General features: G+C 36.5%; 3 protein-coding genes across 3 annotated transcripts; 2 read left to right on the plus strand and 1 right to left on the minus strand.

Moving 5' to 3' along the window:
• The first annotated feature begins 11,891 nt into the window (after positions 1-11,891).
• On the plus strand, positions 11,892-14,159 carry LOC125471020 (protein SOB FIVE-LIKE 5-like). Its single transcript, XM_048570874.1, has 4 exons — positions 11,892-12,833; positions 13,088-13,171; positions 13,266-13,333; positions 13,465-14,159. The coding sequence occupies exons 1-4, from the start codon at positions 12,387-12,389 to the stop codon at positions 13,478-13,480; spliced, it is 615 nt and encodes a 204-aa protein (XP_048426831.1). The 5' UTR covers positions 11,892-12,386; the 3' UTR covers positions 13,481-14,159.
• Positions 14,160-17,463: 3,304 nt separating this feature from the next.
• Positions 17,464-19,438, plus strand: LOC103935153 (UDP-N-acetylenolpyruvoylglucosamine reductase). Its single transcript, XM_009344909.2, has 3 exons — positions 17,464-17,783; positions 18,333-18,806; positions 19,032-19,438. The coding sequence occupies exons 1-3, from the start codon at positions 17,515-17,517 to the stop codon at positions 19,342-19,344; spliced, it is 1,056 nt and encodes a 351-aa protein (XP_009343184.2). The 5' UTR covers positions 17,464-17,514; the 3' UTR covers positions 19,345-19,438.
• A 250-nt stretch (positions 19,439-19,688) lies between these two features.
• LOC103935154 (magnesium transporter MRS2-3) lies at positions 19,689-22,872 on the minus strand. Its single transcript, XM_009344910.3, has 6 exons — positions 22,340-22,872; positions 22,000-22,209; positions 21,778-21,906; positions 21,474-21,637; positions 21,158-21,386; positions 19,689-20,367 (listed from the first exon to the last, which is right to left on the minus strand). Exons 1-6 carry the CDS (start codon positions 22,790-22,792, stop codon positions 20,080-20,082), a joined length of 1,473 nt encoding a protein of 490 aa, XP_009343185.2. The 5' UTR covers positions 22,793-22,872; the 3' UTR covers positions 19,689-20,079.
• Positions 22,873-24,649: the final 1,777 nt, after the last annotated feature.

Genomic DNA, 24,649 nt, shown 5'->3' on the forward strand with positions numbered 1-24,649 from the left:
ATGCACCACGCAGAGTAAGCTTTCTCTAAGTGCAGGAAACCGTAGTTCTTTAGAGAAAAGCCTTACTTTCATCCTGAGCCTTCCAATAATCTTCCTAAACTCCTGCAAAACCACCAAAATCATTAGAAACCCTAGATTAGCTATTTTGATACCATACAGCCAAGAACAACCTTTGTTTCATGCCAAACTAGTGGGCTTTCAGCTTCTACACCATGCATCATTCATCCAGTCATAATTTATTATGATTACTTAATCGTTCTCAGTATTTGTTAGTTTAACAAATACTCTTCAAAGCCACCAGGATCAGGGCACGAAGCACTGATCAACGTCCAGGGAAACACTCCATTAGCACCTAAGGAAGTACTTTGTTAGCGCCCAGGGAAACACCTCATCAGTGCCAAGGGAAACATTCTATCAGCACCAAGGGAAGCATCTCATCAGCACTAGAAGCACTTCAGCGCTAGAAACACTCAACATAACACCAGACCAAGCATCCAAGAATTGCTTGATGAAGAACAAAGTATTCCCTAGGACTTGCTTTTCCTTTGGGGTGCTTTGGGCCTAGTCCTCGCTAACTCAGAAACGAGGGACATGAAGGTTTTGACTCGTCTCTTTACAACACAAGCCCATCACAACCTTTGACACAAAAGCCGGCAACATAAATGGTGACTTCACTAGGGATTAGGTCATTACTCTTGCAATGGCTCCCTACCATAAAATTCGGATACACAAGCTACGAAGGAAACTAAAGATAAGAACTTCCTCTTCTCAGTTTCATTTTGGTCACTTCTTTGTCAAAATAACAATACACAAGGATTGCTTATTATTGTTTTTTTGCGTCTAGTAAAAGCTCATTATCAAGCAAATAAAGTTTTACATAAGAGCCTACATGGGCTTAGGAATGACAAATATGGATTATTGTAGTGGTGGAAATCACCTTGCCAATGATAAACTGCGAGATCCAGTAACTTGGGGGCTCCTTGCCTTCACAGGCTTTGATGCAGAAGCTACAAAAGTGAATTGAAAACCTTAAGCAAAACAAGTTTTGTGACAAGTCCTTTTAGTGGCTCAGAAATCATGGAACTTAGGTGCCAGAAAACTCTAAAGTAAGTTCCCAGATTCGGTTGCATATCCAGCCACTCGGGGGCTCCATGACTATAAAGAAAAAAAAGGGATTTATCATGCTCAGTTCACTTTTCCACAACAAAATTCGAGGACAACATCATCCTTATTTCCCCTATCATTTTCGTTCACATGCTTCGAGTTTCTTTTTGAGACATAGACACCATCATGCCATTGCCCATGCTCGACGCTCTGCACATCATCGCTAAAGTCCAGGTCAGTGCTACTAAAGTCTCTGCCTACTACTTTCTACCATCCAAGTTGGATGAGTAAGATACGATTTTCTCTCATCACATCTGAGATTAATTAAATGCCTTATCATGCTATCTTAAATTGTTACGTTTATGTTTGCTTATATTTTGTTAACTTGTTATGGAACACTACACAAGCATATTGGTTATCCTCTCGAAAAACACTAGTTACTTCAATTGAATCTACCTACTACTCAATGCATATATTAGGAAATCATCCCATTATCTTAATTCAATTGACTCATCATCCCATTATCTCATGAATAGTATTTTTAAAGGAGTTCAAAATAAATAAAATTCGTAATTAGTAATGTCTAGTCTGAAAGATGTGAAAGCATAATAAACGTTCATAATTGCATCCTTAACGCTTAGACGATGGTTACATGATCATTTAGATTTTTAAAACCCTCTAAATCTCATGAATAGTGTTTTTTATTTGGGTGCAAATTTAATAATAATTATTGTAGAAGTGTGAAAAATGTAATTACTTGTAATGAAAAATTTTACAACTTTCATGAAGGGATCAACTCCAAAATTTAGTATGTATATACTAATTTAGTATTATGTTTTACATTTTTTTGGGTCAAATTATGTTTTTCATTTTCATTTTAATTGATTTAAAATATATTTTTCTTAACGGGTAACAGGTCGGATCATATTGCCTAATAATATTAATGGGTTGATTTTGGGTCGGGTTATGTTACCCGTTTACTTTAGTAGGTATTACACGACACGACCCGTTAAGTTATCGGGTATGGCATGAAAACGACACGAACATGAGAAACACGACACGAATGCCAGGTCTAGAAGCTAGCAACGACTTGAACCATTCTTGATAACATGCACTTGGGGGTTGGATATCTAATGCCTTACATCATTGCCAATTTAAAATCCTGATGCGTAGCTAACGACTTGTCTGAACTTGGAAGGACATTGACACTCGCGATGTCGGAAACACTTGCAAAGGAAAATCGTTAATCATGCAAACTGAAGGAAGGCAGAGGAGAAGAAAATCACAATGGAAGACAATTACCTCTATATGACTGCTGCCTAAATTTTCAAGGGCAACTTCCAGCTCACCGGAGGAAACACCAGCACCTTCATTTCTTACTGCAACCGAGGAATGTAGAACGTAGCATGCATACCCACATCATTGACGAACATGTCCTCTACATCGCCACTGTCTTTTCCATTAGTAGCCTTAAAAAAAGGTTCGGAAATTGGCCTAAGCATACTCACCTTCCCCAGGGAAACTCATTGGCAGAATGCAAAGTGCCATAATCAGCCATTGGAAACAAGCAGAAGCTCAAGCATATATCTCAAAGCCTGACAAAATTTTACTCAACAAATCCCCACACATGCAAAGTGAATACCAATGTCATTGCAAGACAAAATATACCAAGCATCATGCCAAGTTCAACATCAGAATTCAAAGTTGAAGCAAACAGAGAAATAAAAGTGAGACAAAGCATAGAAAGCCCTATACCCATTGTCTAAGGGAATAACTAGGCCTTCAGAAAGAAAGATGCAATAAAAGATCATGCTCCGCCAAGAAAAGAAAGTGAAGGTCAAACAAGCAAATAGCTAAGTGACATGCATTGTTAGGAAAAACAAAAGACTAACCACAGCTGGTTACCTTTCCAAATGAACATTAGAAGCATCAACCTACATTTGATCTACCGCAAGTTGAAGACAATTCGCCATCTCCTTTGAACTCTTATGGCACATTTTCTTCAACTTGGACCTCTCAGGCTCCAACTCCTTATGCTTGAGCTTGAAGGCACGCTCTATCTCTCTTACTTTGGCAAATTGCCCTAAGATGCCTTTATCCTTTTTGAGGTGGAGGTCGAACATCATGTCGTGGAGCTTCTCTAATATCGCGACCAATGAGTATACCTAGGAAAGCCACTCCTCGAGAAAAAGCAGAATGCAAGTTTCAACAATGCAATTACCTTACACCAAAAGGGAAATAGTATGAGAGTTAGGTAGAAAGGAAGGGGAAGACTAAGCCATAAAATGAGATCCATTTGAAGCTTAGAGAAGTAACCAAGAGATTCTCCAGCTAGGGCCTAGAAGGATCCTTGCTTTTATAAGTACAAAGCATCTGTACGTTGTAAAGAAGGGAGACCTACGCAAGGGAAGAAGAACGACTACGACAAGAATGCACCACGCAGAACAAGTTTCCTCGAAGTGCAAGAAATCGTAGTTCTTTAGAAAGAAGCATTGCTTTCATCTTGAGCCTTCCAATAATCTTCCTAAACTCCTGCAAAACCACCAAAACCATTAAAAACCCTAGATTAGCTATTTCGATACCATACAGCCAAGAACAACTTCTCTCTCATGCCAAACTAGTGGGCTTTCAGCTTCCACATCATGCATCATTAGCGTCTAAGGAAATACTTCATCAGCACCAAGGGAAACATCTCATCAGCACTAGAAGCACTTCATCGGTGGAAGTACTCAACATAACACTAGACCAAGCATCCAAGAGCTGCTGGAAAAAGAACAAAACATTCCCTAGGACTTGCTTTTCCTTCGAGATACTTTGGGCCTAGTCTTCGCTAACTCAGAACAGGGAACATGAAGGTTTTGACACGTCTCTTTACTACACAAGCCCATCAGAGCCTTTGACAGAAAAGCCCCCTAACACTCTCCAAACAAAGCATAAGCCCAAGTCTCACAGGGTTGTAACTTTGTTTTGAGTGTTTTCTTTCAAGCATGTTACAAAAACTGATTTTTTTTCTTTTTCCTTTTGATTACATGTGAATTCGCAAATGGCAACTACAACTAAGATTAACCAAAGAGAATATTAAACCTTCACCATGTTTGTAACATTCTTTAACAATCATGCAATTAGAAACCAAATCCTCATCATTGTGTTGGAAGTACCTAAGACACAAACAAACAACAAAATCAACACTTTTTGTTTTTCAAACTTTTTCCAATTTTATTTTTTTCAATTTTCTTTATTTTTATTTTAATATGAAAAGAATGAAACACAATTTAAAATATTTGAACAACAGCATTATTAGTGATAGGTGATGGAAATTGAGAACAAAAAAATTCAAGCAAAGCAATCTGTTTTACCCCTTCTTCCAAGTTATACCAAACATTGTCTTCAATGTTTCAAAAATTAAAGTCAAACAAAAAACCAATAAAAGACATACTAGCAAACAAGACTCATAAAATAAGATAACCATGGAAAGTAAACACAATAAAAGAAAAGGGTAAAAGAAAGCAAATCTGGTTATAAAAGTCAAAAAATTATGTTGTCTTCGTCTTTGAACACATGGGTTACCTGCCAAGAAGCGCTTACTTTAACATCTTCCAGCTAGACGATACCTTTAATCAAACTTCATCAAGGTTTGCAGCATGGAGTGGTATATCCTCCAAAAAATGCTCTTTAAAATTTTCATGTATTTGATCTTTGAACAGAAGGTGATACTTCAAATGATTAGGTAATAATTTATGTTAAGACCTAGCTACGTCTTCAGAGATTGTATAGAGAGAAAGTAGAAACAGAATACCAAATACAATTTCATGGATTGTTTATCTTTTGTTACAAACTACTATATGCAGTAAGTTTCCAACTCTTTCCAGAAACCTATTTGAGGATGATAAAACAAAGCTCAAACCTTGCAATTGAAAAAACTCTTTCCAGAATTTACTCATGAACACCGAATCTCTGTCACTCATTATAGATTGTGGCATACCATGTAATTTGAATATGTTGTCAACAAAAAGTTGAGCAACTAAAGAAGCTGTATAGGGATGATTTAATGCAGTGAAATGTGCATATCCACAACTACCCAAGTCATAGTTTTGCCTCTGCATGGTGGAAGACTAATGGTAAAGTCCATTGAAATATCATGCCATACTTTAGCTAGAATTGGTAGTGGCTGCAAGAGTCTAGGTGGAGACAAAGTCTCATATTTATTTTGCTGACATATAGCACAACTAGTCCATCTATTATTGATGTCTTTCTTCATACCTTCCTAGTAAAATGACCTGGAAATCCTCTTGTAGGTCTTTAACAAACCTTCATGAGTAGCTCAGGACTTGCGTGAAACTCAGCAAAAAACCTTATCCCTCAAAGAACTTAATGGACTCAAAATAATTTTGTTTTTGTACTTTAAGAAACTATTATCAATACTGAACCTCAAAATGCCAATAGGAGCATCATCAGACTTAGATTGTGCACCTGAATTATTAGAATTACCAACATTAGGAAGCATTCTAGATAATGTATCAGCAACTTGGTTATCACATCCTTTCTTGTACTGTTATTTCATAGTCAAAACCAAGTAACTTGGTGACCCATTTTGGTTTATATTAAGAGCAACGTTTTTTCTTCTATTGGTAATGAAGTTATAATGCAACATTTTCAAAGTATAAAAATGCATTTTGGACAGTTGTAACTTGTATTGTTATTTGTTCTATAAATTATGAATGATGAAATTATGGTTTAATTTTTAAGGTTATTATGGAAGTATGGTTTAATTTTTAAGGGCATTATATATGTAAAAAATGTACGTGAACTTTTACATGTAACCCTCCAAATAATTTTTCATGGATCCACCACTGATTGAAACCCAAAATATCATTGTCATTTCCATCCTAGACCTGCATCGAACTGCTGACGCCGTTGCACCACTCGCCTGCCACACCCACCATCAATCCATTTCCTTTTGAATAAGCCATAAAAATATTTCAATAACCTGCAAATGAGCAACCATCTTCTCTCTCTCTCTCTCTCTCTCTCTCTCTCTCTCTCTCTCCTCCTAAAATCTTCTCTCTTATACCAAAAGCTTTCTCGCTTCCTTTTGTCTATATCATTGTATGTCTTATCCTAAAATAAGCACCCATCATCAATCATTATCACAAATATGAGGCTAATCACCCATAAGTTAGTGAAAGTTTTTGAAATTTTTGTCTTAGGTTTTTGTGTTGATCTTAAATTTGGTAAGTATCTCAAATAGTAGTGGAACATCGGAATAGATCTCTCTCCACACCCACCCTTTGGAATAGATTTTCTATGCTAGATTTCTTGAATGTCATCTCTTATTTTGTCTTGATATTGAGACCAGAGAAAATAGAAAGGTGGAAAAAACATTTGGTACCTACAGTTGACTTATCATCATTTAACGGTCAAATTAACATATTGATTAACAGATGTATGACAATAACTAGTTTCGAAGTCATTCCTCCAAGCTAGACTTGGTAATTTCTTACACGACTTGTTAACACGACTCGTAAACGATAAGAAAATATTGGGTTTTGGGTTAACACAATAACTAATCGGGTCACACGATAAGAACTCGTTAATAACGGGTCCTTAATAGGTTTATACGAAGGTGACACACGGGTAACCTGTTTCGACATGTTAAGAAAAAAAAGTTATTTTGATGATTTTAATTTTTTAAACTACTAAAAAACTTACTATAAAATACAATAGTCTTAGCGTATATGTATATGTTGTATATTAAATATGTATTATTCTATATAAATTTAAAAAATGTAAGTTTTATTTATTTATTTATTTTTATACTATACTATAGGCAAAGAATAAGATTAAAAGATTATAACACACATTAAAAATAAAAGTATCAAGTAATTCAAAAATACCAAACACATTAAAAAAATTATACTAATTGATTTACAAGTGTGAAAAATGTGAAAAGATATCCAAAAGCTAGTGATCGCATCCTCTATACTATGCATATGGGTACATTGTCGTTTGAATTTTTAAAACTATACAAACCCTCATGAATAGTATTTTTAAGGGAGTTCAAAATAAATAAAATACATAATCATTAATGTACAAGTCTAAAAAATGTGAAAGTATATATAAACATGCAAGGTTTCTCAACTTTGAAATGCAACTCCCTTAACATGGCATATCCTTAAACATTTGGTATTTTATAGTAATGTACTAATGTTTTTCATTAGACTCTTATTTTGGAGTATGTAATTGTAATACTTAAATGACAAATGTATTTTTTATATTTTTTATATTTTTATGTTTTGCAGTAATATTTATGTGATAATATTATATGCATATACTAATTTAGTATTATGTTTTCCATTTTTTTTTTGGGTCAAATTAAGTTGTTTATTTTCATTATTTATTGATTTAAAATATATTTTCTTTAACAGGTTGTGTGACATCCCACATCGTCCAGGGGAGTGATCCTTAAATGTATATTCCTATCCCTACCTAGCGGGAGGCCTTTTGGGAGCTCACTGGCTTCGGGTTCCGTAGGAACTTCGAAGTTAAGCGAGAAGGGGGCTAGAGCAACCCCATGATGGGTGGCCTACTAGGAAGTTGCTCGTGAGTTCCCAAAAACAAAACCGTGAGAGCATCCCCAGCGTGGGGTTTAGCTCGGGGGACGGGCTCCAAAACAATGGCCCGAGGGCCGGTGGGTTGGCTCCAGCGTGGGGGAGCCGGATGGAAGGGGGAGGCCAGAGGGCCAGGCCCGTGAGGGATTGCCAGGCCTTGAGCCCGAGGTGGGGGTGACGCAATGCTGACGCCAGGGTGGCGTCAACGCATTATTTTATTTTTTTTGTGTCAGGCGCGTGCACCCCACCCTCGTGTGGGGGCGCGTCGCCGACACAAAAAAAATTTAAAAAATAAAGTGTCAGTTACCGTTGGGAAGCCACGTGGCTTCCCACGGTGCGTTAGATCTTAACGGTCACTTAATGTGGACCGTTAGATCTCAACGGTAAAAAAAAAAAAAGTGTCAGATTTAATATCCACCGTTCGATCTGAGATCAACGGTGGATATTAAAATGCTTTATAAATTAAAAAATAAATGAAAAAATAGTTTTAAAAATCTGAAAAGTTACCGTTGTGACACGTGGCACAATCTGGAGTGTTGGAATTCAAATTTTTTTATATCCAACGGCAGAGATTAATTAATTGAATAAAAATTTAAAAAAAATTGTAAAAAATTCAAAAAAATATCTGAAAAATCTGAAAAAAATTGTAAAAAAAATTGTTTTTACTTTTCTATAAATACCTTCTCATTATCATCTACCTTACACAACAATTTCATATTTTCTCAACTACTTTCAATCACATTCCTTTCTTTGTCTCAAAGTTTGAGAATTTTGGTGTGAGATTTGTCAAGATGGAAGGTGGATTATATAGAGGATTCAGAAAGGATTAGGTTCTGCATAATGCCACATGGCATGCCGTCATTCGTTAAAAATCTGATGGAAATCTATCATCAAAGATTGTTAACAGATTATGACACGTGGCATGCCGTCATTCGTTTAAAATCTGATGGAAATCTATCCTCAAAGATTGTGAACCGATTATGACACGTGGCGCGACGTGATTGGTTAATAATCTTATCAGAAATCCATCACCAATAATTGTATTATTTTGTATTATTTAATAATACTTCGGATAATGACACGTGGCGCAACGAGAACGATTAAAAATCTTATCCGATATTACATTTTAAATTATTTTGTATTAATTTTATAAATAAAAAAAATACTAATATTTTATTGCCTATTGCCAGGGCTATAGAAGTGTAACGGTGGAGATGCAAAATCTATTGCCAGGGCTACTTACTGTTTATTAAGGGCAATTACTGTTCATTAGGTGGATTGAATAGTGTATTGCCAGGGGGAGGGCTCCAACGCTGGAGTTGCTCTGAGGGAATGGTAAGCCGAAAACGGACATATCGTGCTACAGTGGTGGAGCGGGCCCAAGAAGTGATCCGCCCCGGGCCGGGATGTGTCAGGTTGGGTCATATTACTTGATAATATTAACGAGTCGATTTTGGGTCAAGTCATATTACCTGTTTACTTTAACGGATGTTACGCAACACGACCCATTAAGATATCGGGTATGACACGAAAACGACACGAACATGAAAAACATGACACAAATGTCATGTTTACTCCATGAAGATGGCAAGCATTACATTTGAGGACTAAATGCTCATCCAATTAGATTAATTGCTCATCTAAGCGTGTTTATGTGCTAATTAAGTAGGTTTACTGCTCATCATATCATCAGACAAAAAATAATAGGATAAATTGTTGTTTAACATCGAACTACTATTCCAGTTAAAAATTACCCTCTAAATTATTTTTTGATAAATTAACCTCTTGAACTATTCAAAATCATCCAATTAACCCTTAATTGTTGGATTCAATAAAGTTTCATTCACTTTGCCATCAAATATTGGCACAACTTTACCTTCAAAAGTGAATCACGAATTGGTCACGTTTCTGTATTTGATGACAAAATTATGAAATTTTATCGAATCTAATAGTGAGGGATTAATTAGCTAATTTCAAATAATTTAAAAAGTTAAACTAATTTTAACTAAAACAATAGTTCAAATGTGAAACCGCACTTTACTCAAATAACAAACAATTGAGCAGTTCATTGAGGGAAGATGAGGTCAAAATGATAGATTAGTCTATGGTCCAATGTTTGTTTATGCCCTGCAATCAGCATTTGTCAAAGTATGGTCCATATGAGCTGGATGGGACATGGGTACCTATTTTTTTTCTTTAATCAATCGAGAGAGAGAGAGAGAGAGAGAGAGAGAGAGAGAGAGAGAGATCAAATTTAATCTTTGAAGGTACAATCTAGTACACTGCCAAATTGGATGGGTTTGATAGTAACACTTCGAGGTCCCTAATAATGAATCATTTGGATGGGCTGTTAATACTGAGTGATCCAATGGGGAATGCACATGGCTTTTTAAAGTTTAACCTTCGTACCATACATGTATACATAGGTGCGGTGGCCCTACTGGTTCATGTACTATATTGTAGCACTAGGTTTTTCATCCTTCACATGCATGAGCAGTGCTAAGTGTGTATGAACACGCACGTAAATTAGTTCTGATCATTTATCAATGCATATATATATATATATTAGGATGTGTTAACATTCAAGATCACGTTAAATGCGCAAGAAAGAGAGAGAGAGAGAGAGTGATCGAACATTTCATTCCTTTTCGTACATTTAGCTCGTTTATATAGAGTTGATAATTATATACAAACTTATATGCGTCAATTATTATCGATACGTGTTGATGAAAGTTTATGCAGCTGAGGATAAGTTTAGCACTTATTCTTGTGCCCCTCTATTTGACCACCACATGTGTAATATACTTTGCTTTGTCTTTAATATTTTTTTTTGAGAAATAAATAATAATAGTATTACCAATTAGAGCACATTGTTTAAAAATGGGAGGAAGGAAAACAAAAAATTTGAAAGGGAAGATGTGAAGAATGAAGGAAGTTAACGTTAATTGGAACTTTGGAAGTAGCACCAAAGATAAATATATGTCATCACGAGTGACCAATTTTAAAATGCAGCTTTGAAAGAGCAGTTTAGGTTGGAGTGCGCGTGAACGTGTAGACGTGTGTATATATGCGGGGAATTCTGCATATGCATATGCACACGTGCTCACATGCGTGTGTCAGTCCTTTTAGAGGTAAAGAGTAAATCTCTCTGCAGAATTTGGGCAAAGAGAGAGAGAGAGAGGTGTGAATGTGGTTGCATGTGGATTCAAAAACACCCACTCAACTGAGCTTTGCCCCAAGAAATTTCTACAGTTTCCACTCATGCAGCCATGCCCTATTAAACTTTTAATTTGTGCTTAACCTTTTTAATTATTGTGGCTTGATTCTTGAGAGTAAACAATAACTTCCAAATACACCTACTTTTTGTCCTGCATTCTTTTGCATTGTGTATTTGGTTATGTCTAGATCTAGTCTAAATCTTATGTATTCTAATTACAAGTGAAGTAATAGTCAAACTACGCACACGTGAATATATCGTAAAAATTATGGACACGTGGGTGATTGTCATTCATCAATTAGTATGAGTCACATACATGTGCAATAAAATTCACATAAATATATGATATATTGTTATTCATGAGTACATGAACGACTGTTTTTAGCATTATTCATCTTTGCAATAGTACCAATGTTGAGAAATCTTTTGATAAACCTTAGTAGAATTACTTTCATAACACCCTTTCTAACTCTTACCAACTCTTACTAACTCTTTTGTATGTAGTCAATCACATAGAGGTAGAAAAAGTTGGCTTACATAAGGTAATTTCAAGCGGAAATTAAGGCGCTGTAGATTCCAAGCCAAATTGCCTAAACACAGTAAACCCTAGACATATGCTAACTAATAATATCAGAAAGGAGGAAAGTATTTTGAACTTGAAGAGTATGTGAAATTATTAGTTCAAATAACATGCGGATCATATAATTGCGTTGCTTTATATATCTACTAAAACATCTTTACAAGGACCACAAGATTGCTCGAAAAATCTCATACTTAAAAAACTCCCATGCCCGATCCAATCAAGCTAATGTCATCACCAACAACGATGAGAGAGAGAGAGAGAGAGAGAGAGGCAATGGCTAGTACTGATATGAAGGGATAGGTGTCCATATACTGGTCGAGGAAGGGGAAATGAAGGTGTGCCCAGTTATGTTAAGAGGGTACACAGTGCCTAGCTGTCTTAGCATGTGAAGGGATATTGTGCCTCTCTTATTTCATATTTTTCGTTCTTTCTTTCTAGCTATTTCTCTCTTTTAATTTTAATCTCTCTCTCTCTCTCTCTCTCTCTCTCACGCACCCACTATAATCCTCCTCCCAACTGGCATTTTTGATTCATTCTCACAAAGAGCTGAATGGGGAAGATAGGTGAGTCAGAGTCGGGACAAAACAAGTCAAATTATTCATCTTTTTCCTTTCTTTTTAAATTCACTCCACACTCTCCTATATGTACATAACTTTTGGTGTGTGAAGTCCAAATATAGAGAAACACATTCCACCAGTCCTCCATTGAGATATACCATATATCATATCTACTTAATTAACTAAAGAGAGGTTAGAGAGAGAGAGAGGTGTTGATATTCATCTATATTATTTACCTATATATCTCTCTCTTCGTGTTATATTAAAAGGAATCGAAACCATTTGAGATTATAGTTTGTGAAAGGGAGAGTAGAAAAATGAATGTGTTTGCCTCAGAATGCAGTAGCGGTTGTGAGTCTGGTTGGACTGTATACTTGGAGCACTCTAATTATCTTTCTCATATTCCAAGTGCTTCACGCAGCAGAGATATGAATGGAAAGAGAAAGTCTGATTTTTGTGATATACAAGTTGATGAGGAGCCGGATGATGAAGAAGAAGATCAATCAATGGTTTCTGATGCATCTTCTGGGCCTCCACATTTCAATGAAAATGAAGTCTACCTTGATGAAAACAACAACAATAATAATAATGGGTGTTCTTATCCTCCTCAAATATCCAAGGATGCAGAAAATTTGAAGACTGGAGGAAAAAGGAAGCAAAGAAATAATATCAAGGGAAAAGGTAGGCGCTCGTGTGGTGATCAACAACAACAACAATCTTTTTTAGATGACACTGCTAGCTCTCCTGTCTTCAACTACTCCAAGGTAATTAGTATTTAACTAAGAGACTAACTATAATACTTCCATGCATTTAATACAATCATCATCTAACGGTTAGATATAATTGAAGTGATAATATGTATTTTACACAATCACCATCTAACCGTCAAAATGGTGATGTATTAAATAATGTAAGTATTGTGGCCAAAATTATGTTAAATTTTATCAACATGCACTGATGTATCCATTAATGTGAATGGGTTTTTATCATATTTGATGGGGTCTTGAAATTTTTGCAGAATAACCTCATTGTGTCAAATAATCAAGCTTCTGGAAGCAGTGTTCTGGATTATTCACAAGGTTTCTCATCTACACATTTTCAGGTACTTGTTTTCGTTTTTTGCTTAGTTATTGTAAGATTTGTGTTTTTTGGGTTTATAGTTTAAAAAGATTAATAAAAATATTAATTTCTTGCAGGGGAGATCTGCATACCAAGAGCTGCACTTTGGTTTCTTACAATCTAGTAATCTATCTGGAAATAACCAGTGAGTCCTCATTTGTTTTCTTCTTCCTTGAAAAAAATTATTACAATTTATGCATTAGCTTACAAATACATTGCATTCTTTAATTTCCTTTGTGTTCTTTAAACTGAACGAGCTTCTTTCTTGACATGTAGGTGGTTTCCAGGGTAGCTAGGGAATGGGAATGAGATATAAGGGAAAGGTTAAGGGAAAAGGGAATCTTCATCAGCTGCTGCTCTTTGTATTTCTACTAGCCACATGATTGTATGGCAGCTGCTGCAATAGTTGCTAGCTCTAGTAGTAGGGAATGGTGGGATCTACAAAGGCTGCAAAAGTTAGATGGAATTGGATCTCGAAAGGGATCTTGCATGTTCATTTTTATTTTTTTATTTTTTTATTTTTCATTTCTTTTCTATTTTTCTTTTACTTGTCAATGCGGTGGGAAAGGTGGTGCAAATGAGGTGACCTCTTTAACTTACTATACCTCCCCTACCACCTTTCCAACAATTTAGAAAAGGGCTAAGCCTTTTCATTTAGGCAGTCTATGTGTATCCAATGCAGCACTTAATTTTTTCGAAATAAGCTATGCACACTCATTTTCTTTTTATGTACATTTATGTTATTTTTTGTTCATTGATTCTTATTTGCATTATTCGACTCGAATATATAAATAAATTAAAGTGTACATGAAAATACAAAGAGTGAAAATCGTTGTTCTACTTTTTTGTGTATCCTCATGCTATTTTTACCATGCCATTGCAGTGCCTAAAATGTCTCCAAGTTTTCTAATTCCATAACTTAAGGAAAACCAAAAGTCAAAAAATGGTTGTTTTCATAACAATTAAATGAGAAAATTTGAGGTTTAATATCGTGAGTTTTTTTTACTACTATTTGATTTTGAGTTTCTTTTCCAAATTTGTCAACGGCCATTATTCCCCACCTAATTCATGTACTTTTTCAGCATAACAAAGAAGATAGCTGTTTCCAATAATTAATTAAACCAGCTAAATAAAATAGTGAGGACAAAAATGAAGAATCCACCTAATTCTTTTGGCTAGTACACAAATTACGTGATAAAAATGGCTGAATCATCATCACATTTGATTAGGTGGGATTTCCTCATCAAATCTGCATTTTAGATAAAGCTTTCAATCAATCTGTCCAGATCGTAAAACAAAATCTTGGAAAAATATAAAAATAAAAACTTTAGGCATTAATAAGGACAAGACCCTTGATGTCCCTAGTGTCCAGACAAATGCTCCATCCATGCATGCTGAATAATCATATACTTGTTCTCTCTTAAAAAATTTAGGGCTTAAAATGCATATGAAAATCCAGACAGGATGATGTAAAGTGTAATGGGTGATGGGCAGTCTGATCAGAGTATAGAAAAACGAGGGAGGGAAAGGCCAAACTAAAATGTTGGAATATTGATATGCATTTTTTCCATGATTTTTTTCTCTAAAGGCCAGGAGATCCTGCCTGAGATCTCCCTGACCCAATGGAACATGCCCCCATCTTGTTTAATCTGTGCTTCTTTATCTCATTTGGAAGGATCCCATTTTTTTATTTGTTATTTACTATTTTAAATACTATTTGTTGATGTAATTTTGCACACTCCAAGCTTGTCTGCTGTGAAGCTGTCATTGGACTTTATGTCATGACAATTATGTGTCATTCCTTGGCATTCTTTGTTCCCTAAAATCCAATTCCTATTGGAATAAAAACTTTGTTTCTATTAAAAAATTTGAAAGAGGATAAAGATAAAATGGAAGTTGGGAATTTAGGATGTCAAAGTTGTCAAAGTTGTCAAAATTCCAAGTCCTACCCACATGTTGTTTTGGATTTTTTAAATTTGGGGTTTCAGTAATGGGAATCTTCCATGCAGTCAATCAAAACCCATAAAAAAAAAAGGAAAGAAACATATAATAAAACGAAGAATGCAGATTGACTGCTTATGGTTAATGAGCTATTCTCACTTCATTATAAATTACAAACTGACACATACATAAGTGATTATAAAACAACAAAATAAAAAGTTATGCATTTTGTCAAATTGTAATTTATCTATAAGAAGAATCGAGTTCAATTATTATTCTAAAAGAATATCCAGCAATTTAAAGCAATTTAAAGTCAAAGATATATATAGTGATGGCTAGTCATGTTTTGCCTCACTGCATTCCATCATATTGCAGAAAAGCATAGATAACTGGATAAGAATAAAAAAAAGGTATGGGGGAAAACACCATTTGCCCTTCCAACCACCTACAAGACAAAACCTCCAATTTCTGCAAACATATTAGAATAAAGGGGGAAAGGAAGTAAGGGAAGGGTTTTGTTGTTTCTTATTGTGTTGTAACATTGAGTCCCAGCTGCCTCCAGTGCCATTTAATTTCAAGTGTTCCCAATTAGTAAGACAGAGTCTCAGCAGCTCTTATCGTCTCTTCCATGGACCTGCATGTCCTGCATGAAAAATTATGAATTAGTCAGAAGGTACCTGCACCTGCAGCTATAGGAGCAATGCAAAGATCTACCTTCTTAGAATTAGAGATCTTGATCGATGTCCATCAGATAGAAAGTGAAAGCTTTTCATCCTAGCAAAAGTTCTTAATTATTACACCCAATTATAGGGGTTGAGAAACAAATGTGGTAGATTTACTGCAAATATGTTCGGGGTTCGGCCAATGTAAACTTTACTGTGTACTTGCCCAATACCTATTTTTGTAGTTTTTTAGTTAAAATGGTCCATGAGATTTGCCTAACTCTTCAATTTAGTCTTTGAGATTTGAAATCAATAGAAATAGTCCCTAAGATTGTGCATCATCAATATTTTGATCATTCGGTGAAAAATTATGTTAAATAAAGATCAAAATGACAAAATTACCCTCAATATAATAAACAATAGGCCCAAATGATTTGACAAAAATTGATGATATTTTTGTCATTTTATCCTTATTTTATGGAGATTTTTTAAGGAATGACCAAAATGATTGATTATGGATAAATTCAGGGACCAATTTTATCAATTTCAAATCTCAGGAACCCGAGTGAGGAGCTATACAAATCTCAGAAACCATTTTGATTAAAAAGCCTAAAAATATTCAAATTCGAATTTTTATTCCTTACTATAAAAAAATAAAAAATAAAAACCTAATATGTACAATCTTAGTATCTTACTCCACACCAAAAATAAGAGTTGAGCTTATAAAAAGTATGAAAGAAGATTGCAGTTACCACCGGGACATTTTTTGTGCGTTTACCATCAATAATGGAAATATGTTAACAGATCAAACTACGGGAAAAGAAGAAAAACTAATTCTAAACTCATATTTTCATCCTATTGACACAAAAGAAAGAATAAGTCTCAAATTGTCAAGACAATTACATAAATGAAAGGGCTACATCTTGTCACAACTTAATTCTTACAAAGTTACAAGAGGCATATGTAAAAAGACCTAATCTTGAAAGAAAGAAAATCTTGTAAAAGTCAATATTTGGAATTTTACTAAATATAGGAATGATATGAAATAGAAAATGAATAGCAGATAGTTTGGGCTAAATATCGTTGGAGAGCAAATTATAGTAATAATTCCTCAACTTTAATCTAATTGGAGCACTGGTCCCTTAACTAAAAATTCATGATTATTGATCACTTAACTCTACAAAATGTGCAGCTATGGTCATTTTCGTCAACTCTGTTAGAACTTCCATCAAGATAAGTCACGTGCCACACACGTGAGGTTGAATCTAGTGGCAAATATGGAAAAAAAAATGAGTAAAATTGTAGCAATGATCTATCAACTTTAGCCAATTGGAGAAATGGTCTCATAACTTCAACCCAATTGGAGCAATGATCCCTCAACTTTAACCCAATTGTAGCAATGATCATTCCAACATGACTCATTTTGGCAGAGTTGGCGAAAAAGATCATAACTACACATTTTGATGAGTTAAGGGACCAATGGTCATGGATTTTTAGTTGAGGGACCATTTGCTCTAATGAAGTTAAATTTGAAGGACTATTGTTACAATTTTCTTTAGGGTTGGGCTCAATTTAGAACAATGTTTTGGTTGTGGGCTCTAGTTGAGATTGACTTTTATTTTGGAAAAGCCCAATAGTGTGAATAGTTTTCAACTAATGAGTAGTGCAAAGTAAAAAAAAAAAACGAACAGTTGTTCCAAGAACGCATGTAAAACTGTTAACAATGAGCCCTTCTCCTTCCCTGTCAATCCCTCCCTGCTACAGGTCTCCTGGGATCTTGCTGCATGCACCAAGAACCAGAGGCCCTTTTCCCTTTCTGTGCAGTCAAAGCAGCAGCTTCAGCAAAGACCAAAGACAAACCCACAACTGCAAAGGGTTGAAATTTATTCGGGGGAAGAAGCAGTTGAAGGATCTCAGCACTTGGGGCATTGGAGGCCCTTGCAATTATTTTATCCAAGTATTCGATCAGACCCAACTTGTTTCTGCTATCAGGTGTTGTTCTGCATTTCTTTTCTAATTATATAATGCAATACATCCTCTGAATTTGATTGTGGTCTCAAATTCTGAAAGCTGATTTCTGGGGTTTTTTTTATTTTTTATTTTTTTTAATTCTGGGTTGCAAATACATTTATGCATTTTAATCTGTCTGAAATGGGCCTGTTTGAGATTGTTTTTGTAGAAAGCACTTTTGTTCATAAGCGCTTTAACCTAGTAGTCATTTTATTTGAAGAAGGTTGAATTTTTACTAAAAATACAAGTGCTACACTTTGAAGTGCTTCTCCAAAAAGCGCTTCTACAAACTAGAAGTGCTTAAAAAAAATTCAATCAAACGTAGTGAGAAGCACTGTTAGTTGGCAGAAAGCGGTTTTTGCTTCTACCAGGCCCATTGTCTGTTTAGCATTCCATCCGATCTTCTATTTTGCTTTTCATGAAGACAAAAAATTTTGCAGACAATTTTTTCCGAGTTAACGAGGTAAACTAATTTATTACAAACTGGAACCAAATTCAGTAAAATGGTTTGCTTGGTTGAAAACTATGCAGATTCTGCCGTGAGCACTCAATCAGGTTCGTTGTCATTGGTAAAGGCTCTAACTGTTTGTTTGATGATGTGGGTTTTGATGGTTGTGTAATATTGAACCGGATCGAGTTCTTGGAGAAGAAGGAACCTGGTATATACAGAGTTGGAAGTGGCTTTCGATTTAACCGGTTAGGGGTGCAATGCTCCAATGAAGGATTCACAGGACTCGAGTTTGCTGGAGGAATTCCTGGTACTGTGGGAGGAGCTACTTATATGAATGCTGGAGCAAACGGGCAGGAGACTGCTAATGCTATACGTAGTGTTGAATTTGTAACAATGGATGGGAAGTTTCTTAGGTTTAGCAGGACTGATCTCGTTTTCAGGTATAGGTCATCTCCATTTCAAGTTATGGAAGAATTGGCAGCCATCATTGCTGTTACATTTGAACTGCAGCATTCAGGATCAGCAAAGAGAAGGCAGCATGAATACATGGAAAGGTAGTCTAGTTCATCTAGAGAGAGAGAGAGAAGTTTTTCCAACGGGGAATGATTTCCGCACACTCCTTTTTATTTATGTCCCCTAATTCTCCTTTGATTTATTGAATCCAAATGCCAGAAATAATCAAGGGTGTGAGATATCACTTTCCTTGCAAGTTTAAAATTCTTATAGGAAAAGGAGGTGATTTGCAGACGCTTATGGGTGTAGTGTGGCTAAATTTGCAGGAGAAGAATGTCTCAACCGGTTGGGGAACAAACCGCTGGCTCGGTCTTCCGCAATCCATTGGATATGGGAGTTGCAGCAGCTGAGTTGATTGAGAAAGCCGGGTTGAAAGGTTTTAGAGTGGGAGGGGCAATGGTATCCAAAGTGCATGCAAATTTCTTCATAAACTGCGGTGGCTCAACCTCTCAAGACATGCTTCACCTCCTTGCTCTAGTGAAGGAAAAGGTTGATCAGAAATTTGGAGTGCAACTCAAGGAAGAAATCATATACATTCGTCCGGAAATAATCGATATGGACGGAAACAAAGATAGATGACTTGTGAAGACACAACATATGTGTACTGCTGTTAAAAACATTCAACCAAATAAAAAAGATTGATGCAACTAAGACATCTACATTCAATCACGTATCACCCACAAGCTCCAAAACATCAAAATATATTTTACTTATACGCGCGATGCGGAGATTCGGACCTGAGACATCCGTCACTATTGGAAAGATAAGTAGCGTTGGAACTAATTTGTAGTAGCTTTACTTGATACATGTTGCAGTTTTACTTATTGTGCTTTTAACAAGTCTCCGTTGCAAATCTCAAACTGCCACTTCAAAGGAACATTTACCGACACCGCAGGACAGGACTCCGGTCACACACGAGCAAACTCAAATTCAAGTTTGTTACATGTAAAACTCAAAATGTCAAACAGGATACATTGTGAGTTAAGTTCTGCCAATTCAGGCCGCCTAAGATTCCTCAAACTTCGACACTTTCTTCATCAGTTCCTCGACTAGTATTCCAGTTAATGGTCAGGAAGCACAAGGTAGGAGGAGGGATCGAACCATATAGATCCTCCTCCACATCCTGAAACATTATTCTCTTACGAAAACAAAGTACAATGCGAATGTGCATATTTATTGCATGCATATTGGCATTACGTACGGTAAACGAAGAAGCTGCATAGAGTAGTGCTGGTGTCGCCAAAGGACGTCTACCAAAACACAGCATACACTTCCGTTTTAGGTACGTTCTTGATAATAAACAGCCTGTCCTCACTACTCCAGCAAGCGCTTATGCTTGCACCATCCAATAGCTATCACATATAAGAATATGGTCCCGCCAGTGCTGCCACCGATAGTCCAGAGGAACTCTCGCATCCCTGCTTTATCTTTATCAAATAGATCAATTTGGATATTCATGCCGAAGACACCAGCTACAACAACAAAGGCACTCACAACGAGGGTTGCTGTTGTCAACATGACCCCCATTTGCAGGAGATGGTTCTGTTTGTCATCCAACATTATGTTGATGTAATCCTCCGTGTCGTCAACATACTCCCTCAACTGCAAAAAGACAACAATGTAAAATAGAAAAAAACATATACAAAAAATAAAACACTACAAATATTAAAACGAACATAATGCATGAAGAGATTTGTTGATGATAAGAGGAAGAGATTCCATGAATAACGATGAATTACATAAAAAAATATTAATCCTTAAACTTCACAAGACATGATCTATATCTTTCATTAGGAAAAATTGTGATCAAACAGGCTAGAAAAAGAGTTCACATTATCTGCATCTCAATCATAGTCTCTATCGAGAGATACTATCAACGGAGTTAAAACTGTTGCAGAAAAACAGCGATTTCATAGCTAACTGTGAAGAATTTCCCTAAACCAAGGGAAAGCCTAACACTGATCATGGTTGCAATTCTCATATGCAACAACACTGACCATAAGACAAACAGATGTATATTTATGCTCCTCAGAAGAAACTGATTACAACAGATGAACCTCAACTTAGGAAAACCCTTACTAACCCACCTACTATCCAGCTCCAATATTACTAAAATATGTTTAACCATATCTTTTTTATTTCTTTTTAATTTTACTAGCCTTAATGAGAAAGCGCCCATCCACTGCCACGGGCACTGCTCATGGGAGCAGCCCCCAGATACCAGCAATGGCTGGCGTTGTGAAGATGGCAATCGCTGAACTGACCTCCATTGCAAGTGTTAGGCTGGCTGCTGGCATCACCATCCTCTATGTCACCACTCTCTATTTTAAATTATGTTCACTTACAGATATTTGAACTGAACAAAATTGAGAGGTAAAATGTACTTGCGTACCGTGGATAGCTTGTTTAGTGTACCATCAATCTGCACAAAATATGCCTCCAAAAGCATTTCCAGCTCTTCTACATCAAGGACCTTTCCCATAGCACTATGTGAGGAGCTAGTTGTGGTCACATGGCTGTCCCTTCTAAGATCTTGATGCCGGTGGTTATCACTGTTTTGAGGATCACCATCAAAATTCAAGGGATCCCCACCAGCTTCCGTTGAAATTTCAGTTGGATCCCTGATACAATACAATAGGAAAATTAAAGAAGTGAAGAACTGGCATTCCTATAAATTAAAATGAGAATGAGATTATGAGTTGCCTTGCCTGTCATCCATGTCTGATCGTGGAGCTTCAGGATCCATGTCATCTCTCTCACCCAAGGAGGAAGTGGACGAATTTTCAAGATGTTGCTGAACCAACTTGTCAGTTAGATACATTTCCGCCATATCTTCGTCATCATCAAGCAAGTGTTCTAGTTCATCCCTCACCTAGAGGCCAACATAATACATAACAAGTTTAGCACCAAGCAAGTGATCTAGTTCATGCATTGGTTAATCCACGGCAAAAGCCCGACACCTATTTTTTGCCATGAAAGGAAAGGGTCTGGATTATCAAATGCTATGCTAACCTTCTGAACACGGCCGGTAATTGCAACCAAGCGACTCTTGATTTGGCGGACGCGTTCTAAATTGAGAGTACTAATCTTTGAAGTGAGCTTATCTAAAGCTGGATGAGCTTCTTGTTCCAATGTCCGTGCCTATTATCAAATCCACAAAAACAAGGAAAACAAGTTTAGAAAGGATGGAACGGATTATTGAATGAGGCAGTCTGGAAAATGATATTCACTTACTTCATTCTCTAAGACACTGCAAGCAGCCTCAAGGCATGCCTCCAATGCAACAAACTCAAAAGGCAGGACCTTCAAACCATCACGATTATCCTCCAGACCTTGCTTCCCAGTTGCCTCCCCTTCCCCATTTCCACCAGCCGCTCCTCTCACCTGTGCATCTGCCTCTGCTTCTTCCATGCCATACCAATTCGATTCTTCGCCATTGCCCTCCTTCACACACCCAAAATTAACAACACAAAACCAAAATCACAATTAACAACACAACACAACCCAATACAAAAAATCACAATTATAATCGTAAAGAATGGTAATTAGACGAAAAATTGAAACTTTTTGGAACCTGGGTTTTTGCGGGTTTGGTGGTGGCTTGGTGGTGGCGCAAAAGCCGCCGCTGAAGCTCCTCAATAAATGGAGTCACAGAAGGGTCTCGGGAATTGAGCAGCAGGACCTCCTGGGCGGTGATGATGGCCTTGATGTGCTCCAAGTTGATCACGATAGCTCGCTCTCGACCCAGAACCGTAGACGGGTATGAAAGAAGCGGGTCCAGGATCCGAAGGTCCCGAGCGGGTAGACCTGTACGCCGCATGATGGCGTGCTTGCCGACCTCTACCACCTGGGCTTGCCCGCTCGAGTCCAGAAGCAACCATGGCCGCACGCCAAGCCCCTTCTTCCGTAGACCGCCGGCCACCGACATGCCCAGGCCGAGCATAGTGGGTCGGGTTGCGTCAGGGTCGTCCTCAGCTGGGGCTGTGCCCGACTTTGATGGATGGTTTGTGGGATGAAGGACTCTCATGGCTGTTAGGGATTGGGATTTGCGGGCCGATCCCTCCTCTCTCTCCTATCTCTCTGTTTTGCTCTTTCTCATAAAGATGAGACACCGTTTTTATCATGTGTCACTTTCCTAGTTGATTGCATGCCCTGGTGCACAAGATTTGATGATTTTGGGTATATAAATGGTAAACAAGATTAATATCCGACTTAATTGCAGGGTTGGTTTTTCAATTTAATTAACAGGATTTTATTAATTTCATTGAATTATTGTAATTAAATAAAGAGAATTGTTATTGGTATTTCAAAATTTTCATTTTGCACTCCTAACTTTTTATACTAAAAATAAAAATACATTTGTGAGGAATGTAGATGAAATTTTTGAAGTGCTAATAATAGTTCTCTAAATAAATCTGTGAGTATTGACCTATGAATTTACTATAATGTGTGACAATTTATGTAAAGTTCACAGATCAACACTCATGAATTTTTTATTTCAAGGACTAAAACTTCAATTGGGCCAAATTTAGGAACTAATCTCCAAAATTGTCTAATATTTTTATATATTTTCCATTTCTTGGCAAAAAATAAAAAAAATAAAAAAACTGGGAGCTTACTTTATTTCTTTCTAAGAAATAATGATATTTATTAAACAATTTTAACAATATATCAAACACGTGTACAAGATACGAAATTCAAGATTACATAACTATAAACGCGACAAATCCAAATGACTAAACTAACAACTAAAAAAACCATAACACCAAAATGTAGCATAACCCACTTATGAGCTAACAAATCCCAAAACAACCAAAACCCTAAATGAATCCATAACCCCAATCATGACACCCCGAATCGAAAATCTAGTAGCACCGAAGTCGAGGCATGCTAGCCATCACCCGGATGGGTGACGAAGTCATAACTAAACCTATCAACTATTAAAATCTACTGAAAATTTGGCAAAACTTCCCCTAAAATACGGATAAATCCAAATTAAAATCCCTGGTAGGAATCACATTTATTTCAACTCATCCCCGAAGGACCACACTTCATGGGTCTACGACTCTCTAATACATGCATAATCATATGTTCAGGCCATAATTGCCAAAATACAAGTTCTACTAATAAAGCTGATGTTGGAAATATGCCCTAATGCCAATCATATGATGATACTTTACGGACATTTCACATGTTAAACTAATCTAGTTTAATATAAAGGGCAAAGATTATTGTTTAAAACTGTCTCATATAAATGTTATATGCTTAAGAGATAAGTCCAAGGAATATGTAATTGGGGAGAATGTGATCTAAAGAAGTTAGATTCATAAGACCATTCTCTTTCGTATACATATCCTAAACGTTCCTGATCATAGGATTGTCAATTGGGCATTGACAGTCCTTTAAGATCAATACGTACTATGTCTTCTCTTAGAGAGAGTGACTGGCCTCGAGTCATTAGTGTGACTGACACCAAAACAAGCATGTAGGTGCTCAATAGAGAATGAGTCCACTGAACGCGATCAACAAGGAGTTCTTATACTCATGTCACATGAGAACTCATGGTTGGGATAATGCAAAGTAGTCATTTAATCTGAGGCATCATAATTGTCTTATGGTTAGGTCCTTGATCTTAGATTATCTCAAAGTCACTCTATCAGAAGGTGTCCACGACATAGTTAGGGTTAAGCCACTTACTCATGGAGGCAAGTTAATGTGCAACAATGGATCTCTAACCTTCAAACCGTTTGAGGGAGAATTCTCTATGATATGCTTAAGAATATCTGGCCAGAGTATGAATGAGATTTAGGAAGTCATTCCAAATCACATTCAAGGTAATCATATAAGTAAGAGAATCAAATTGGATAGTAGACATAAATAAACT

This window comes from the organism of the source record quoted next, unplaced genomic scaffold (genome assembly GCF_019419815.1).
Source record: "Pyrus x bretschneideri cultivar Hongxiangsu unplaced genomic scaffold, Pyrus_bretschneideri_v1 Contig55, whole genome shotgun sequence".
Taxonomy (NCBI): domain Eukaryota; kingdom Viridiplantae; phylum Streptophyta; class Magnoliopsida; order Rosales; family Rosaceae; genus Pyrus; species Pyrus x bretschneideri.

Coding starts and splice junctions, on each gene's coding strand:
- LOC125471020 (XM_048570874.1), top strand. CDS start 12,387: ATGAATGTGTTTGCCTCAGAATGCAGTAGCGGTTGTGAGTCTGGTTGG. Junction 12,834..13,087: donor CTGTCTTCAACTACTCCAAG/GTAATTAGTATT, acceptor AAATTTTTGCAG/AATAACCTCATTGTGTCAAA. Junction 13,172..13,265: donor TCTCATCTACACATTTTCAG/GTACTTGTTTTC, acceptor AATTTCTTGCAG/GGGAGATCTGCATACCAAGA.
- LOC103935154 (XM_009344910.3), bottom strand. CDS start 22,792: ATGAGAGTCCTTCATCCCACAAACCATCCATCAAAGTCGGGCACAGCC. Junction 21,638..21,777: donor TTACCGGCCGTGTTCAGAAG/GTTAGCATAGCA, acceptor GTTGGCCTCTAG/GTGAGGGATGAACTAGAACA. Junction 21,387..21,473: donor CGATCAGACATGGATGACAG/GCAAGGCAACTC, acceptor GTATTGTATCAG/GGATCCAACTGAAATTTCAA.
- LOC103935153 (XM_009344909.2), top strand. CDS start 17,515: ATGAGCCCTTCTCCTTCCCTGTCAATCCCTCCCTGCTACAGGTCTCCT. Junction 17,784..18,332: donor CAACTTGTTTCTGCTATCAG/GTGTTGTTCTGC, acceptor AAAACTATGCAG/ATTCTGCCGTGAGCACTCAA. Junction 18,807..19,031: donor CAGCATGAATACATGGAAAG/GTAGTCTAGTTC, acceptor CTAAATTTGCAG/GAGAAGAATGTCTCAACCGG.